Source organism: Haliotis rufescens, unplaced genomic scaffold, assembly GCF_023055435.1.
Source record: "Haliotis rufescens isolate VD_foot unplaced genomic scaffold, xgHalRufe1.0.p SCAF_14, whole genome shotgun sequence".
Taxonomy (NCBI): Eukaryota; Metazoa; Mollusca; class Gastropoda; order Lepetellida; family Haliotidae; genus Haliotis; species Haliotis rufescens.
Window position 1 is genome coordinate 590,925 of NW_025963824.1, and position 19,280 is coordinate 610,204.

At 45.1% G+C, this 19,280-nt stretch overlaps 1 protein-coding gene across 2 annotated transcripts in view; it reads left to right on the forward strand.

Moving 5' to 3' along the window:
• The window catches only part of LOC124128008 (death domain-containing protein 1-like), an 83,454-nt gene that overhangs the window by 37,676 nt on the left and 26,498 nt on the right, over nucleotides 1–19,280 (forward strand). For both annotated transcript variants that reach the window (XM_048395602.1, XM_048395603.1), the window contains exons 3-4: nucleotides 12,942–13,119; nucleotides 13,751–13,954. In XM_048395602.1, the coding sequence (XP_048251559.1) occupies nucleotides 12,942–13,119; nucleotides 13,751–13,954 (382 nt within the window). The remainder of the gene's footprint in view (nucleotides 1–12,941; nucleotides 13,120–13,750; nucleotides 13,955–19,280) is intronic.

Here is a 19,280-nt window from a genome sequence, read left to right on the forward strand (position 1 = left end):
AGTGCTGGAATATTGCTAAAAGCGTCGTAAAACCATACTCACTCACTCACTCACTCACTCACTCACTCACGCACGCACGCACGCACGCACGCACGCACTCACTCACTCACTCACTCACCCACTCACTCACTCACTCACTCACTCACCCACTCACTCACGCACGCACGCACGCACGCACGCACGCACGCACGCACGCACGCACTCACTCACCCACTCACTCACTCACCCACTCACTTAGGTCATACTGAACAAATGACATTATGACATAAAACATATTTTTTTTAAATTACGCATCAGAAACCAAAATCATATCCGATGCAATTTATTTTATTACTTGAAGCATTGACTTACCTTTGCGTGTGTTTGTTATAGGGGCCACCGGTGTGTCAAGGAACGCTCATCTTTTCGCGAACACCTGTTATCATCACTATTTCATAGTTATTCATAAATACATGCTTTTATTTAGCATACAGTCGAATGTACATCGCTGATATTACAGCAGGGTCTGAACAGTTTAAGAAACTTACATACAACTTTCAAGAATATATAAAAGTAGTAATATCATTTTTTTTTAAATTATTGTTCTTAAGTGGACAATATGATGCGTGCACGGTCGGATGCACATACTCCTTAGAACCAAAGCCTGTCCACAGTGAACTCAGACCTGTCGATATTTTACATTCACTTCAGTCAATACAGCTGCTAGAGACGGATCGATTCCGTGTGGGACTCCTGCGGCCACCCATCTGCAAACGGAAGACTCGTTATGTGCTTGACTTCACTGCATTAACACATAAATAAAAGCCACAAAACCCTCTCCATATTCATAAGCAATCACTGCTAAAATCACAGTCGGTCGCACGAGTCTGACTGTCATGAGCAAGTGTTTATGAATCACTATCAGATATATGATGCCAGGTTTCATGATACTAAGAAGGAGCGGTGAGCAGTGTACATGGCAGGGATATGTAAGGGTGATATCGACCGCTAGCCTGTCGCCGTCACTACCCGCTTGACATGAAAGGTCGGCCGTCTTACTGTCCCGGAAGTGGCGGCTATACGATTCAAACCCGTTTGTAGATCTTCCGGAAGTTCCTGCGTCAAACAGCCCGCGGTACAACTGCATTGCTAAGATTTATCTGATCTTGAAATATACCAGTGGAGTGTGTTCGTTGTTGCTTGTAAGACTAAACAGTCAGGCAACATAAGATATCTTATTTAGTGAGTGAGTTGGGTTTAACGCCGCTTTTAACAGTATTCCAGTTATATCACGGCGTGTCAGCTTAATGTGGGAGGAAAGCCCGAAGTGATGCAGGTCTCAGACGTTTACCACTTCGGTGAAACCAACGAGCACGGGTATGGTGCTGACAAACCTAGAAACATAATCGGGAATATTAAAACTAAAAATACAGGTTAAAAGAACGGCGGACCTCAAATATCAAATCATAGGTTGTAGGATGAGCGTTGCCTGCTTGAATACGACTATCGATTTGAGTTGAAACACAAAATATAAACGGAAGATCCTAACCAGTGGAAATCGCATCATCTTGAGACTGGCATGAAGTATGTGAATACACACACTATTATTACCCCGGTCAGTGGATCAGTGTGCACAGCTCCCTGGGGAGTATACAATGCAAGCTGCTGGGTGAACAGAGGCACATTGCCTAGGGAGACATCACATGTGTTGCATGTGCTTCTGTAGGGGGCAGAATCGAAGCCCTAGAAACTCTGGGTTACCGAAACTTTGTGGTCACCCATCCAACTACTCTCCGCCATCGACATTACTTAACTTCGCCTGATTTGTGAGGGACCGCCTCCGTGGTCTAATTGAAGAGCGTCCGCCCGGAGAGCGGAAGGTCCGGGGTTCGATCCCCGGCCGCGTCATACCAAAAGACGTTAAAAGATGGTACTTGTTGTTACCCTGTCTGACGTTCAGCATTAAGGGGCTAAAACAAGGACTGGTCGGCTCGGAGTCAGTTTACTGTGTCTGAGTGGGGTATTCATGTTAAACTGCGGCATGGTATCTCAGTGAGGTAGCACTATAAATCGGACTAGTACAAGTAGCCACACAAACACACACACGTACATGCACGTCGCTATATAAGTGCAATAATCTTGGACGCGACGTTAAACCCAATTTCACCTCACCTGATTTGTGACCTGTGCGCTGTGCATAGGACCACGAGCCACCACACATGTGCTCTACATGGCTACCTGGGTCACCACCGGAACAGAGGAAGTGCGTGCCACGCCCCGATTTCATTCACGTGATTGAAAGTGCCAGACAATTTTCACAGGGCAATTGCCTCCATAATGAATTAATCAAATATCGGTTCCAGACAATCGATGTTCTCTGTATCAGGTGTGGGCTTGTGTTGCTGGCTGTAGCGAGATGGAGATGAGGCTTAGGAAGCCCCACGGATGCTGTGTGTGTGCAGTTAGATAAACACCAGGGATCTGTCAAGTCACACAGCAACTTAAGCAAGATAAGGTCTACACCGACTGAACTGATAGCCCCACGAAGGTGATGATTTGCAGGGTAGGGCGGGGGAACACATGTTGGGGACGGGTCACCTTGGTACGTGGGGTGTCGAACACGACCATATGTCAACAAACGTCAAGTCAATTTGACAATGTGATTAACCGTCGAAGAGGTGAGGTGAGGTGAAATTGGGTTTAACGTCGCGTCCAAGATTATTGCACTTATATAGCGACGTGCATGCACGTGTATGTGTGTGTGTGGCTGCTTGTACTAGTCCGGACTGATGCCGATTTATAGTGCTAGCTCACTGAGATACCATGCCACAGTTTAACATGAATACCCCACTCAGACACAGTATACTGACTCCGAGCCGACCAGTCCTTGTTTTAGCCCCTTAATGCCGAGCGCCAGACAGGGTAACAACAAGTACCATCTTTTAACGTCTTTTGGTATGACGCGGCCGGGGATCGAACCCTGGACCTTCCGCTCTCCGGGCGGACGCTAACCGTCGAAGAACATGCAACAGATGATATATTTGGGATAACACTTTCTTAGTAAGGTACAGACTCTGGGGTAACACTGTCTTAGTAAAGTACATATCCTTGGATAACACTGTCTTAGTAAGAACGCAGTTGAAGAACAAGTATATGTCTGTGATTGGATGCTTTAAGGAAACTGGCTAGATGGACAACAACTATTAAAAACAAAGAAAAGTGCAAGATTGAAGGTGATTGAAAAAAGCTACCGCAACACACGTTTAAACGTGGCCAGTGGTTTATGCCATTCACGTGCGATACGTGACAAGTAACAGTGCATTTGCGGTCTAGGAGGAATACAGCCTCGGGTTTTTCTCACTAATAAGTATTTCACTACTAACGTCCAGGAAAAGACAAAATGGGTGTAGATCCAGCACAACAATATGTTTCTTTCATATTATGGATGCCTTGAAGCAATAAAAATGAACCTATATTTTTCAACCGAAGTCCGGTACTCATCCACTAACACAATCCCTCTTTTATTGTTCACTAATGTTCCCCTTTGGAATGTAGTCTTAAACTAAAGCCTTTGACTAAATAGCTTTTCCAGTAAATTACACACCGTGGCCTACCCCTTGCATGGTCGCAATGACGTCTTAGAAACGTATCCGTTTGAGTTACCCCAATACTGCGCTTGGCTTACCCTCCCTTATCCTGCTATTTACCCGGGTATGTGGGTGGGAACGGGTAGATTTTCCATACAACCATTCACATCCGTTAACGTAAACACGACCGTGTTCAGTATTGTATCGATCACAAATACAGAAACATTACTGCCACAGGCCATTGAACACCCGTGTACATTCCTCCCCGGGTAGAACCACAAGCTGGTGAAGTAGAAAGGCTATTGTGACAACATGCCCATTGCATTGTATACGCTGCTGCATTTACCGTTATAAATAACGGTATTCAACACAAGGCTAGCCCTCTGAGTTGAGTATGTGAGGGTAGAGAACGGGAGTATATTGTTTGCCGTGTGGGTCAGTTCCACAAAGTCGGGCATAAAGCGTTGTGTGTACAATACACTGATACAATGTACAACAAACTTCGTACAACACTTTTCAGTGTAGCAGGCGTGTCCCGTCTCAAGGCAATGGACCTGACACACTACCTGCATGGGAAGCTTGCTGGATGGCAGTCAAATTATAATACAGTAGACTACGGTTAAAACGAACACGCTTATAACAAACTGACGGATATACATCACTTTGTGGTCCCGACTATTTGCTGTAGTTATGCTGTATATATGCTTATAACGAACTACGGTTATAACGAACTAAAATTAGTAGTCCCTTTGAGTTCGTTATAACCGTAGTTTACTGTATATGTTTAATATGATGCTAACCATGCCATGATCATAACCGGCAGAAAACTGCCTTATCTCAACGCGGCACTAACATCATAAATCACATCACAGTCATTCCACTCATAATAACGTCAAATGAAGACATCAGGCTTATGAATATCGGAATCATGTCACACTTATTGTCACCTCGAGGTCAGTTCAGTGACCCTGCAGTTCAAGCCGAAGGGCACGCGAGAGTGGCCGAGCCGTCAGCGGCTCCCCTACACACTCCATCTAGTTGCGTCACTTGGGTAGTCTGGAAACCTAGGATCGTAGGTTCGAATCCTGGTTCGCCCGATTATATTTTCTAGATTTATCAACATATCCGTGGTCGTGGGTTTCGCAAAGCCGTAAGCGTCTGAGATCTGCATCACTTCCGTACCACATGAAGCAGACACGCCGTGACTGGAATACTGTTCAAAGCGGCGTCAACGCAATTCACTCACTCACTCAACTCGAAAGATTAGTTAATTCACTTCAGGAGACACCCTGCAAACCTAGGTACTAACAGACTGACGTTCGCATCTTACCAACAGTTATGTCCACATTATGACGTGGTTATGTCCCAGTCAAGTCATAATCATGTTATAATCATTCCACATTATTTAAATCACGTCACGCTCGTACGTGACCATCAGGAGACAATTCCGAATAACGAATGTAGTGTTACGCCGCTTTTAGCAGTATTCCAGCAATATCACGGCGGGGACATCAGAAATGGGTTTCACACATTAGAAACCCGGGACTTCGGCGTGACGAACAAACGCTTTATCCACTGAGCCACCCCACCGCCCGGCTAAGTTAGAAAAAAACTTGTTTTGAAATAACACGCCGAACGCTCAACAGAAAATGTCGGGGCGTTTAAAGATAGGAAAAACGCAGGTGCATATTGACTCGGGAGCGACGTATACTGCAACGAGAGTCATCTGTAGACCGCTTGTTTCAAGTGATGTATCAGATGTATCGAGTAGGTAGATATGAGATTTATACCCAAGTCTTATCAGCATCAATGTCACCTGACCGAGGATTTAAACCCGTCAACCGCCGAACTTGGCCTTGGTATTTCCGAGATTATTTATGAAGGCAATAATACAAGCGCCATGATGTAGCGGGATTTATCTGGGGTATGTCAGGGAGCATTATTCCTACCCACCTACTTCATGCACTTACACGTACATTCCTCCACACGCTTTAGAATTAAAGGGGGAGTATGCTTTGCCTTTGTCCAATCAATTTAAACTTCATTTTTTGTCTGCTGAGGGACTGGCCACAAAAAACCCTGGGGACCTGAAATTTTGTTTGGGGGCCGGATATTTTTGCAGCTACAGCAACAACAACAGATATTGTTGAGTTGATTGTTTTCATGAGTGTAAATAATACAAAAGAAACATCTTGAAACAATGTATTTTTTGTGTCTGACACTATTTCAACAGCCTGACGGCCTCCAACACAAGTTGTGTTGTGAATATCTATCTTAGAGTCAGTGATTGCACACAGACAATGGCACTTTTCACATAGGACATTAATTACTAATATTGAGCTGAACCCCCCTCTAAGTGACCAGTGATAGTTTATTGCCTACTTTGTTAGAGTCAGTGAGTGAGTTGTTTTTTACGCCGCTATTAGCAACAATCCCGCAATATCACGGCGGGGAACACCCGAAATGTCATTCTGTTAGATTGACGCCGTGATTTCGATACAATGCAAAGTTAAAGCATGCAGTGTTTGGCTCTGGGTATTCGTATCGTTAATTGTAAAGAAAATAATTATCTTAGAGCAGGCGGGTTTCCATCAATAGTCACACACAGACACGCCTGGTCTACGAGACAATTCTTTATCTCAAATACCAAATGTATGTATGAACTCATTAATATCACAAACGTTTAATCATTTATCATATGACCTAGATTTGTCAACTCAACCCGAATTCAAGGTTGACATTTATAAAGACTTTCAATTACAATATCAATATTGTATCAGGAAACCATCTGACTGGTGAAGTGACGTGATAGGGAGTTGAGGTATGGATAAGGGAGATAACTGGTGCAGAGGGAAATGCTAGGAGAGAAACACTTTCAAGTGAACTGTTTGTATCTATCGCTTAACAGTGTGACGTTGCCTAGTCAGACTATACAGGTGCCCGGTGTGTCCGCAACTGACCACTACAGTACAGTAGCCACTGGTCATCCAGTGGCCTTCCGGGATATAACTGTGTTAAGGATGTTCTGTCATTAAGGTAGGTTATCAGGTGAAGTCAGCGTTTGACGCCAAATCTTCTACCACCGCCATTGTAAGCGTGTCGTGCATGATCAATCACTTACTACTTCATATGATAACCGTTTAACCATCACACAGTGTGACAAAGTTACTTTTGGGTTGAATATGTGGGTTTTGTAGGATGTTGGTACATTTGATTTGGCGTAAGAAATTGCGATTTATCTTTTCATATGCCAGTATAAAGATACCCCCCACCCCCTATCCCCACCCCCTACCCTCACCCCCTACCCTCACCCCCTACCCCCACCCCCTACCCCCACCCCCTACCCCCACCCCCTACCCTCACCCCCTACCCCCACCCCCTACCCCCACCCCCTACCCTCACCCTTGAAACCAGAGACTAAACATAATTATATTGAAATGATGTCATTATTCACTGAGAATCCCAATGTCGGTTGTTCGTTGACACAGCTATTTCATAAAGCAGGGCTAGAGGAAGAAGTGTTAGCTTGTTAAAGCCCGGTTCTGTTTCCGCTAGTAATAGACCGTCTGCCCGGAGAGCGAAAGGTCGGAGTTCGATGCCCGGCAACGTACTTGTTGTTACCCTGCCTGGCGCTCGGCATTAAGGGGCTCAAACAAGGACTGGCCGATCCGGAGTCAGTATGATGTGTCTGAGTGGGGTATGCATGTTAAAACTGCGGCAGTGGGGCAGTAATCTGGACGAATACAAACAGCCACACAGACACACACACACGCACGCACGCACACACACACACACACACACACACACACACACACACACACACACACACACACACACACACACACACACACACACACTCATACACACTCTCACACACACACACACGCTCACACACACGCACGCGCACGCACGCACACACTCACACTCACACTCACACTCACTCACTCACTCTCTCACACACACACAAACACAAACACACACACACACACACACACACTCGTGCATGCACGTCGCTACATCAGTGCAATAACCTTTAACGCGACGGTAAACCCAATTTCACCTCACCTCTCCAAGGCAAGCACTGTTGTACTTGCGTTGATGGTTTGCGTCGCAACGAATATAATGATAACATGGTTACTTTCAATATCGTAAACCTGCGTCAGGTGGCATATTCACCATATTAATAATAAACCCGCTTATTTTTAAATATTGATTTCATCGAATATGATTAGATAAAAAAAATGTCATCACTCATGGTTAAGTCGTCTATATGATGTATTGTTATAATCTGCATAAATCAATCAGCTGTATCGATCCCTGGCACATCGGGTGCCGCTACTGCAACAACCGACCAACATGCATGCAACAGACTGGCAGTCAGGACAATGTGACGTCACTGGTTACCATGACGTCACAATCAAATGACATCACTAATGGCTCTGCTACTGAAGCTATTACCAGTACTTTTTACACTGAAGACACTGCTTGTTACTGTCTACAAATTCAAAAAGTTGGAAGAATGATGTTAGATGATAAATAAAATCTCACCCTCGTGTCTTTTGATATCAAATATATCAACACTCGTTGATAAAAATGGCAAAAATCCTCGGCAAGCCTCAGAATGTTTCCACTTTTATCAACTCGTGTTGATATATTTCATATCAAAGACACTCGGGTGAGATTCTCTATATACCTCAGAAGTAAATCAGCGAGTGTCATGTGTATCGGGGGTCAGCTGTGTTGTTGTGTAGTATGTCGCCGGCTGGAATTCACGTCTTTGTAAGTCCATTATACGATTCCGACTATATCCTGAGCGTGTTTCCGCCACCCGTCACACACACTGACATGCAGACACTGGTTGATAGGATAACAACGACACGGTACGATGACACTCAATCAGACAGTTCCCACAGTGTGACAACCCGCTTCTCCTATTCGTCGTATTTTAAGCCAGACAGAGGCTGCACAAACCTGCTCTGCCCCTAATCCCACTAGCCTTAATGGTTGGTTTGTTTGTTGTTGAACGCCGCACTCAGCAATATTCCAGCTATATGACGGCGGTCTGTAAATAATCGAGTCTGGACCAGACAATCCAGTGATTAATATCATGAGCATCGATCCACGCAATTCGGATTGATGACATGCATCAACCAAGTCAGCGAGCCTGACCACCCGATCCCGTTAGTCGCCTTTTACGACAAGCAAAGTCACCTTTTACGGCAAGTATGGGTTGCTGAAGACCTATTCTACCCCGGAATCTTCACGGGTCTCTTAATGACTAAATAGACATGATATAGGCGAACAAGTTGACGTAAACCTTGTACTATGTATAAACTTTACAAAAACAACAACAAAAAACACATCGACATTGCAAGTACGTGTTACCCGACGCTAGGTGTCGCCACCGATTTGCAGTGGTCCTCCCATATAACGTTCACAGACAGTCTCTCCTTTACGCCAAATGGAATCTGTTTCGGCGAATATTCTAGACAGGTTATTTTATCTTGCATTGCCAATTTAGATTGTATTACATTTTCCTCAGTTACCATTACGAAGACCTCCCCTTGGTAAGGTGACATAAACTATCCCTGCGGTTGGAGCGATTTAATTACAGATACTGTGCCTTCTCGGCTGCATAAAGACTTCCACCGACATGACGTGACCCGCGGGCTTCACCGTTAAAAATGTAGAGGCATTAGCATGTATTAAATCCCGTCAGTGATTGGAAGGCAACGTTTGACAGCTGTTGGTGTTGGAAACTGTTGGCTTCTGAAGTCTTGTGTCAAAATAACGAAAGTAAACAACGTTGGTTTGTGTGTACGTGTTGCCCTTGACGACCAACGTTGGTTTGTGTGTACGTCTGGCCCTTGACGACGGGATGCAGGACCTGCAAGGTCAGGTCAGCATCACGTATGTCCGCATCACGTACGTCAGGGCATCTTTGTTGAATCATGATGTGGCACTGTTGGATAACCACGCCGACGGTAGTGTCCCATGCCAGCCACTTGCTTCCTATTTACTTCTTTGACTGTTCTGTTTGTGTGGGGTTTGAAATATTCTGTTTACCGGCCATTTACCCGGTTGCCTGATTTTGGTAGTTGTAGTGGTGTGTTCACATCTGTCAGCCTGATACGGGTAGTTGTAGTTGTGTGTTCACATCTGTCTGCCTGATACTGGTAGTCGTGTGTTCACATCTGTCTGCCTGATACTGGTAGTTGTAGTTGTGTGTTCACATCTGTCTGCCTGATACTGGTAGTCGTGTGTTCACATCTGTCTGCCTGATACTGGTAGTTGTAGTGGTGTGTTCACATCTGTCTGACTGATACTGTAGTTGTATTTATGTGTTCACATCTGTCTGCCTGATACTGGTAGTTGTAGTGGTGTATTCACATCTGTCTGCCTGATACTGGTAGTTGTAGTGGTGTATTCACATCTGTCTGCCTGATACTGGTAGTTGTAGTTGTGTGTTCACATCTGTCTGATACTGTAGTTGTAGTGGTGTATTCACATCTGTCTGCCTGATACTGGTAGTTGTAGTTGTGTGTTCACATCTGTCTGATACTGGTAGTTGTAGTGGTGTATTCACATCTGTCTGCCTGATACGGGTAGTTGTAGTTGTGTGTTCACATCTGTCTGCCTGATACTGTAGTTGTAGTGGTGTGTTCACATCTGTCTGCCTGATACTGGTAGTTGTAGTGGTGTGTTCACATCTGTCTGCCTGATACTGGTAGTTGTAGTGGTGTGTTCACATCTGTCTGCCTGATACGGGTAGTTGTAGTTGTGTGTTCACATCTGTCTGCCTGATACTGTAGTTGTAGTGGTGTGTTCACATTTGTCTGCCTGATACTGGTAGTTGTAGTTGTGTGTTCACATCTGTCTGCCTGATACTGGTAGTTGTAGTGGTGTGTTCACATCTGTCTGCCTGATACGGGTAGTTGTAGTTGTGTGTTCACATCTGTCTGCCTGATACTGGTAGTTGTAGTTGTGTGTTCACATCTGTCTGCCTGATACTGGTAGTTGTAGTTGTGCGTTCACATCTGTCTGCCTGATAATGGTAGTTGTAGTTGTGTGTTCACATCTGTCTGCCTGATACTGGTAGTTGTAGTTGTGTGTTCACATCTGTCTGCCTGATACTGGTAGTTGTAGTTGTGTGTTCACATCTGTCTGCCTGACACTGGTAGTTGTAGTGGTGTGTTCACATCTGTCTGCCTGATACTGGTAGTTGTAGTTGTGTGTTCACATCTGTCTGCCTGATAATGGTAGTTGTAGTTGTGTGTTCACATCTGTCTGCCTGATACTGGTAGTTGTAGTTGTGTGTTCACATCTGTCTGCCTGATACTGGTAGTTGTAGTTGTGTGTTCACATCTGTCTGCCTGATACTGGTAGTTGTAGTTGTGTATTCACATCTGCCTGATACTGGTAGTTGTAGTGGTGTATTCACATCTGTCTGCCTGATACTGGTAGTTGTAGTTGTGTGTTCACATCTGTCTGCCGGATACTGGTAGTTGTAGTTGTGTGTTCACATCTGTCTGCCTGATACTGGTAGTTGTAGTTGTGTGTTCACATCTGTCTGCCTGATAATGGTAGTTGTAGTTGTGTGTTCACATCTGCCTGATACTGGTAGTTGTAGTTGTGTGTTCACATCTGCCTGATACTGGTACTTGTAGTTGTGTATTCACATCTGTCTGCCTGATACTGGTAGTTGTAGTTGTGTGTTGACATCTGTCTGCCTGATACTGGTAGTTGTAGTTGTGTGTTCACATCTGCCTGATACTGGTAGTTGTAGTTGTGTATTCACATCTGTCTGCCTGATACTGGTAGTTGTAGTGGTGTATTCACATCTGTCTGCCTGATACTGGTAGTTGTAGTTGTGTGTTCACATCTGTCTGCCTGATACTGGTAGTTGTGTGTTCACATCTGCCTGATACTGGTAGTTGTAGTGGTGTATTCACATCTGTCTGCCTGATACTGGTAGTTGTAGTGGTGTGTTCACATCTGTCTGCCTGATACTGGTAGTTGTAGTTGTGTGTTCACATCTGTCTGCCTGATAATGGTAGTTGTAGTTGTGTGTTCACATCTGTCTGCCTGATACTGGTAGTTGTAGTTGTGTGTTCACATCTGTCTGCCTGATACTAGTAGTTGTAGTTGTGTGTTCACATCTGTCTGCCTGATACTGGTAGTTGTAGTTGTGTGTTCACATCTGTCTGCCTGATACTGGTAGTTGTAGTTGTGTGTTCACATCTGTCTGCCTGATACTAGTAGTTGTAGTTGTGTGTTCACATCTGTCTGCCTGATAATGGTAGTTGTAGTTGTGTGTTCACATCTGTCTGCCTGATACTGGTAGTTGTAGTTGTGTGTTCACATCTGTCTGCCTGATACTGGTAGTTGTAGTTGTGTATTCACATCTGTCTGCCTGATACTGGTAGTTGTAGTTGTGTGTTCACATCTGTCTGCCTGATACTGGTAGTTGTAGTTGTGTATTCACATCTGTCTGCCTGATACTGGTAGTTGTAGTTGTGTGTTCACATCTGTCTGCCTGATACTGGTAGTTGTAGTTGTGTATTCACATCTGTCTGCCTGATACTGGTAGTTGTAGTTGTGTATTCACATCTGTCTGCCTGATAATGGTAGTTGTAGTTGTGTGTTCACATCTGTCTGCCTGATACTGGTAGTTGTAGTTGTGTGTTCACATCTGTCTGCCTGATACTGGTAGTTGTAGTTGTGTATTCACATCTGTCTGCCTGATACTGGTAGTTGTAGTTGTGTATTCACATCTGTCTGCCTGATAATGGTAGTTGTAGTTGTGTATTCACATCTGTCTGCCTGATACTGGTAGTTGTAGTTGTGTATTCACATCTGTCTGCCTGATACTGGTAGTTGTAGTTGTGTGTTCACATCTGTCTGCCTGATACTGGTAGTTGTAGTTGTGTATTCACATCTGTCTGCCTGATAATGGTAGTTGTAGTTGTGTGTTCACATCTGTCTGCCTGATAATGGTAGTTGTAGTTGTGTATTCACATCTGTCTGCCTGATACTGGTAGTTGTAGTTGTGTGTTCACATCTGTCTGCCTGATACTGGTAGTTGTAGTTGTGTATTCACATCTGTCTGCCTGATAATGGTAGTTGTAGTGGTGTGTTCACATCTGTCTGCCTGATAATGGTAGTTGTAGTTGTGTATTCACATCTGGCTGATACTGGTTTGTCTACTCCACTATTTTCTGTCTGCTCTGTTGATAACATTGCGTCTACTAGAGTCTACTGTCTCCCTCTGCAGAATGCTTGATAAAATTGTGACTACAAGACGTTTACTGCCCCCCTCTGCAGAATGCTTGATAATACTGTGTCTACTAGACGTTTACTGTCTGTCTTGTCTAGATGAAGAGTTACAGACTGTTGAAGAGAAGGAACTGAGCCACAAACTCACGTCACTTAACGCCGCCGTTGCCAAGGCCAACGCGGAGGTAGCGGAGGCTGTGCGTCTTTCCGCCGAGACTGAAAGTACCGCAGTGAAGGCTGGGATAGCTGCTGATAGGGCCAGAGAGGAGGCCAAGAGGTGAGTGAGTGAGTGAGTGAATGAGTGAATGAGTGACTGAGTGAGTGAGAGACTTAGTGACTGAGTGAGTGACTGAGTGACTGATTGAGTGATTGAGTGATTGAGTGAGTGAGTGAGTGAGTGAGTAGTGAGTGACTGAGTAACTGATTGAGTGATTGAGTGATTGAGTGAGTGAGTAGTGAGTGACTGAGTCACTGAGTAATTGATTGAGTGATTGAGTGAGTGATTGAGTGATTGAGTGATTGAGTGATTGAGTGAGTGAGTGAGTAGTGAGTGACTGAGTCACTGAGTGAGTGAGTGAGTGAGTGAGTGAGTGAGTGAGTGAGTGAGTGCAATAATTCATGCATATGACTGGAGGCATCAAGACAGGGCCTCACACATAGACCAGAGTCGAACCGTTTTAATGGCGTGACGAGCGAACGCCTCAACTACTCGCCTACCCAGGGGACAGTTTCGCCATAGCTCTCACCCTGCCCACTCCACGGTGCAGCGCTCTAGGGGCAGGGGCGAGGGTGGTGGTTCCACACGCTTAACGAACATATTGCCATTGCTGTGTTATCCCTTCGCATAAAGCTCAAGGCCTAGATACATTATATCTGTAGCGACATGAAACCAAATTTGTCTCTTCCAGAATACAAGAAGAAATAGAGTTGCGCGCACGGATGGAGGCTGAGAAGAAGGCCGAGGAAGAGAAGAGGAAGGAGGAAGAAGAGAGGAAGCGGGAGGAGGAGGAGAGACTGGCGGAGGAGGAGAAGCGGGCCAAGGAGGCGGAGTGGAGGAAGAGGGAAGCCAGCAATCTGGAGAAGAACCCCTGGGAGAAGTGGCCAGTGAATGAGTGAGTAGACGTCACGTACATGCAGCAGTGTAGCGCTGTAGTCTTGTAACACTGTAGCTGTAGAACCGTAGTAGCTGTATCACTGTAGCTGTAGCTCTGTAACATTGTAGCTGTGTAGCTGTAACACTGTAGCTGAAGCTCTGTAACATTGTAGCTGTGTAGCTTAGCCACTGTTGTTGAAGCTTTGTAACAGTGTAGCTGTGTAGCTGTAACACTGTAGCTGAAGCTCTGTAACAGTGTAGCTGAAGCTCTGTAACATTGTAGCTGAAGCTTTGTAACATTGTAGCTGTGTAGCTGTAACACTGTAGCTGAAGCTCTGTAACATTGTAGCTGAAGCTTTGTAACATTGTAGCTGTGTAGCTGTAACACTGTAGCTGAAGCTTTGTAACAGTGTAGCTGTGTAGCTGTAACACTGTAGCTGAAGCTCTGTAACATTGTAGCTGAAGCTTTGTAACATTGTAGCTGTGTAGCTGTAACACTGTAGCTGAAGCTTTGTAACAGTGTAGCTGTGTAGCTGTAACACTGTAGCTGAAGCTCTGTAACATTGTAGCTGAAGCTCTGTAACATTGTAGCTGTGTAGCTTAGCCACTGTTGTTGAAGCTTTGTTACATTGTAGTTGTGTAGCTGTAACATTGTAGCTGTAGCTCTGTAACACTGTAGCACTGTAGCTCTGTAGCTGTAACAATATACCTATGTAGCTGTAGCACTGTACTGTAATACTGTAGCACTGTAGCCTTGTACTTATGGAGCTGTAGCATTGTAACTATGTAGCTCTGTAGCACTGCGTGTGTGTCACTGTACATGTAGCTATGTAGCTCAGTAGAACTGTATGTGTAGTTCTGTAGCAATGTATGTGTAGTTCTGTAGCAATGTAGCATGCGTCTCAGCAGTAGGTCTCTCTATTTGATTTATTTCAATACATTCCATTTTATGTCTCAGCAAACGGGGGGCACGTGTGGCCCAGTCGTCCAAGGCGCCGCGATTCGCTGTGCAGAGTTGCGGCCCTTAGGCACGCCAGAAATCTATGATTGTTGGTTCGAACCCCGGTTCGCCACGATTATGTTTCTAGGTTTGTCAGCACCATACCCGTGCTCGTGGGTTTCACCGAAGTGGTAAACGTCTGAGACCTGCATCACTTCGGACTTCCCTCCCACATTAAGCTGACACGCCGTGATGTAACTGGAATACTGTTAAAAGCGGCGTTAAACCCAACTCACTCACTCACTCTCAACAAACACCAAAGGAGGAAGTTGAGATTTGGTCATATCAATAGTGCATTTTAAAGTGACGTGAATTTCAATTAGCCGCTACATTCTTATCAAAGGAAATCAAATGTGTGAAATCATTGCTTTGAATGGCGTGGATTCTGATGTGATCAGGTCCTGGTAATCTAGACCCGTGAAGATCAGGGGTAGAATAGATCTTCAGCAACCCATGCTTGCTGTAAAAGGCGACTATGCTTGTCGTAAAAGGCGACTAACGGGATCGGGTGGTCAGGCTCGCCGACTTGGTTGATGCATGTCATCGATCCCAATTGCGTGGATCGATGCTCATGATGTCAATCACTGGATTGTCTGGTCCAGACTCGATTATTTACAGACGCCGTCCTATATCTGGAATATTGCTGAGTGCGGCGTTAAACAACAAACCAAGCAACAACCTGGCAATCTATACTTGGTGTGAAAGGCGACTACACGGATCTGATGGTCAGGCTTTGGCTGCTGCCATGTCATAGACACGTTTCTCAGTCTACAGATATGGATGTCTAGAAATTAAGCACGCTTCTCGTTGTATAGATGTCTTCACTGATTGTATCGGCCGCGTTCCGCCGAACTGGTGGAGCTTCTTTCAAGCTACCAATCACACTGCGCACAAACAAATCTCGGGCCCTAAACATTTGATCATGTCAAGGACATTCTTGTTTATGCTGTTAAAGAGGTGTGTGTATTTTACATATACTGGTCTGTTATGTCCGTCCAACACAACAGCTGTCACTTACTATGCGTGGATAACTAAATGACATTAACACAACAGATCTCACCAACACAACAGCTGTCACTTACTATGCGTGGATAACCATATGACATTAACACAACAGATCTCACCAACACAACAACAGTGTTGTGTGAATGTACTTGACAACATGTCGGCATTGAGGACGTCGGGTCGGTATGTAATGTCCGTTTTGCAAACGGGACCAAAGGTTGACAAGCATACACCGCCCTCATAAATAACAATAGAATATCGTTATATGTGTCAGTGTGTGGACATAGCGTCATTTACTACCGCGTACCTCTGATGTTATACAAAGCCGTGTGTGTATTGGGAAATACTATACAAGTCATTATCTACTCTAGACAGTCATGGCTCTATATCACAGACTGGCCTAAAACTCAACCCAGGTGAAGTAGCGGCAGTTAACTGTCTTTCATTGTTTGGTTTACCCTTTCTGTTTTTTGTTTAAAGCCGCGCTCAGCAATATTCCAACAATATGAAGGCGATCTGTGGATAATCGAATATGTACCAAACAATCCAGTGATTGCCACAATGTGCACTGATTTGTTTGTTTGTTTGTTATTTAACGCCGCACTCAGCAATATTCCAGATATAGGACGGCGGTCTGTAAGTAATCAAGTCTGGACCAGACAATCCAGTGATTGACATCATGAGCATCGATCTACGCAATTGGGATACGATGACATGCATCAGCCAAGTCAGCGAGCCTGACCACCCGATCCCGTTAGTTGTCTCTTACGACAAGCATAGTCGCCTTTTACAGCACGCGTGTGTTGCTTAAGACCAATTCTACCCCGGATCTTCAATTGTTTTCCCACACTGAATGCCGTCTCGGTGAACATGAAAACTAGAAAATGTACAAATCGCTCTATTGCCAAACAGTTGCCAGACAGTGTACACTGTGCATACGTAAGCTACTCTTCCTCCATAGCATGTAGACTGAGAGTAGTATACTACACGTGCTATAGGAACCAGGGTTGTGAGTTTTAACGTATACCCAACTGTATCACATCCGCTTTCTCGGAGTTGCCTCCCTTGGTCACGCCAGGAACCTATGATCGTGGGTTCGAATGCCGGTTCGCCCCGATTATGTTTCTAGGTTTGTCAGCACCATACCCGTGCTCGTGGGTTTCACCGACCTGCATCACTTCGGGCTTTCCTCCCACATTAAGCTGACACGCCGCGATATAACTGGAATACTGTTAAAAACGGCGTTAAATCACTCGCCCAATCACACACGTACAAATCTCTACTGGAGCGGAGATACAGGATGGGGATAAGGTGAGGTGAGGTGAGGTGAGGTGAAGTGAGGTGAGGTGAGGTGAGGTGAAATGGGGTTTAACGTCGCGTCCAAGATTATTGCACTTATATAGAGACGTGCATGCACGTGTGTGTTTGTGTGGCTGTTTGTACTAGTCCGGACTGATGACGATTTATAGTGCTAGCTCACTGAGATACCATGCCGCAGTTTAATATGAATATCCCACTCAGACACAGTATACCGACTCCGAGCCGAACTTGTTTTAGTCCCTTAATGCTGAGCGCCAGACAGGGTGGCAACAAGTACCATTTTTTAACGTCTTTTGGTATGACGCGGCCGGGGATCAAACCCCGGACCTTCCGCTCTCCGGGCGGACGCTCTACCACTAGACCACGGAGGCGGTCGGATGGGAATAAAATATTGTGCTGGAACGATACAGCACAATCATCAGAGTGAGTGAGTGACTTAGGTTGAGCAACATTTCAGGATATCACGGCGTGTCAGCTTGATGTGGGAGAAAAGCCCGAAGTAGTGCAGGTCTCAGACATTCAGAAACATTATCTGCTTAAACAGGGATTTGAACCCATGACCATAATTTCCTGGCTCGCATAAGGGACGCAACTGCGCAATTGATTGCGGCGTCTTAACCGAATGGGCCCCCATATTCCCGGTCAGCGTGTTAGAGGGTTCAAGTGTATGAGTAATCATCAATAGCGCTCATGCTTATTCACACCAAGGCACAATCAGAGTTCACATGTAATCTATCAATTTCACATTTAATGTTTTCTACATGTTAATCCGCCTGGGAGAACAGTACGTACGTTTTACACGTCTCCACTCAGCACGGAATTCCGTGACTCAAGTCACGTCCCGCAGATCCCTCCGCGGCTATACTGGCTTTACAAAAACTCCACCCCGGTCATTACTGTTAGAATACACTGGAGCAGGCAGGTGCCCGTGAGGAGGGTGGGGTGTGAAGAATGTTTTAATTGCTCAATACTTTTCTCATTTCCCCAGAACACCTGGCTTCATATAACGCAAGCCGCGGTATAGCGAGGTCGATAGGGCAGGTAAACATGCATTGTCAATACCCACACACAGGCTTACAGCTGTGTTTACTGTGCACTGTAGTTACTATGTGTGGATGACCGCCAGGTGCAGAATGGTTATTATCGTAAATCATTTGCAAGTAAGAAATATATTTAAGAGGGAATAGGTTCATGCGAATTGCGAACCATAATTGTGTCTGGTAATCATATTTAGGGATGAGAATCATATGAAATTAATAGCTACCCTCGATGCACAGCCCCAAGGACTGAGTTTTCTATAATAATACCTCGTATATTGGTCTCAGGCAGTGACTGTTTAAAATGTGACTTTTGTCCCTCAGCAGCTGACGGGTACCCGATAGGATGGGATGGTAGCGTGAATGCATAACGTTTTGTTGCCTGACAGTCAGTGTCGGTTGTATTCCCCCTCTCAATGTTGTTTATGAATGTCAGACATCTGAATAATACAAGTACAATGTGTTCCTGAGGAAATGGTAGATAAAGGTTTTGCCAACCGAACGCTCGGCGTTTCCGTGGAAGAATATATGTTTGTAAGAGGCGAGTGACTGGATCGTGTGGTCAGGCTCGGTGATTTGTTGTTTGCGTGTCATCGGTGAGATCGATGCTCATGGTGTATGTTGGTAGGCGAGTGACTGGATCGTGTGGTCAGGCTCGGTGATTTGTTGTTTGCGTGTCATCGGTGAGATCGATGTTCATGGTGTATGTTGGTAGGCGAGTGACTGGATCGTGTGGTCAGGCTCGGTGATTTGTTGTTTGCGTGTCATCGGTGAGATCGATGCTCATGGTGTATGTTGGTAGGCGAGTGACTGGATCGTGTGGTCAGGCTCGGTGATTTGTTGTTTGCGTGTCATCGGTGAGATCGATGCTCATGGTGTCTGTCACTGGACTGCCTTGTCCTGCGATTATTTACAGACCGCCGTCAGATAAACATTTTGACTGGCATTTTAGTTAGTAAGTTTAGTAGGTTGTTAAAGAAAAG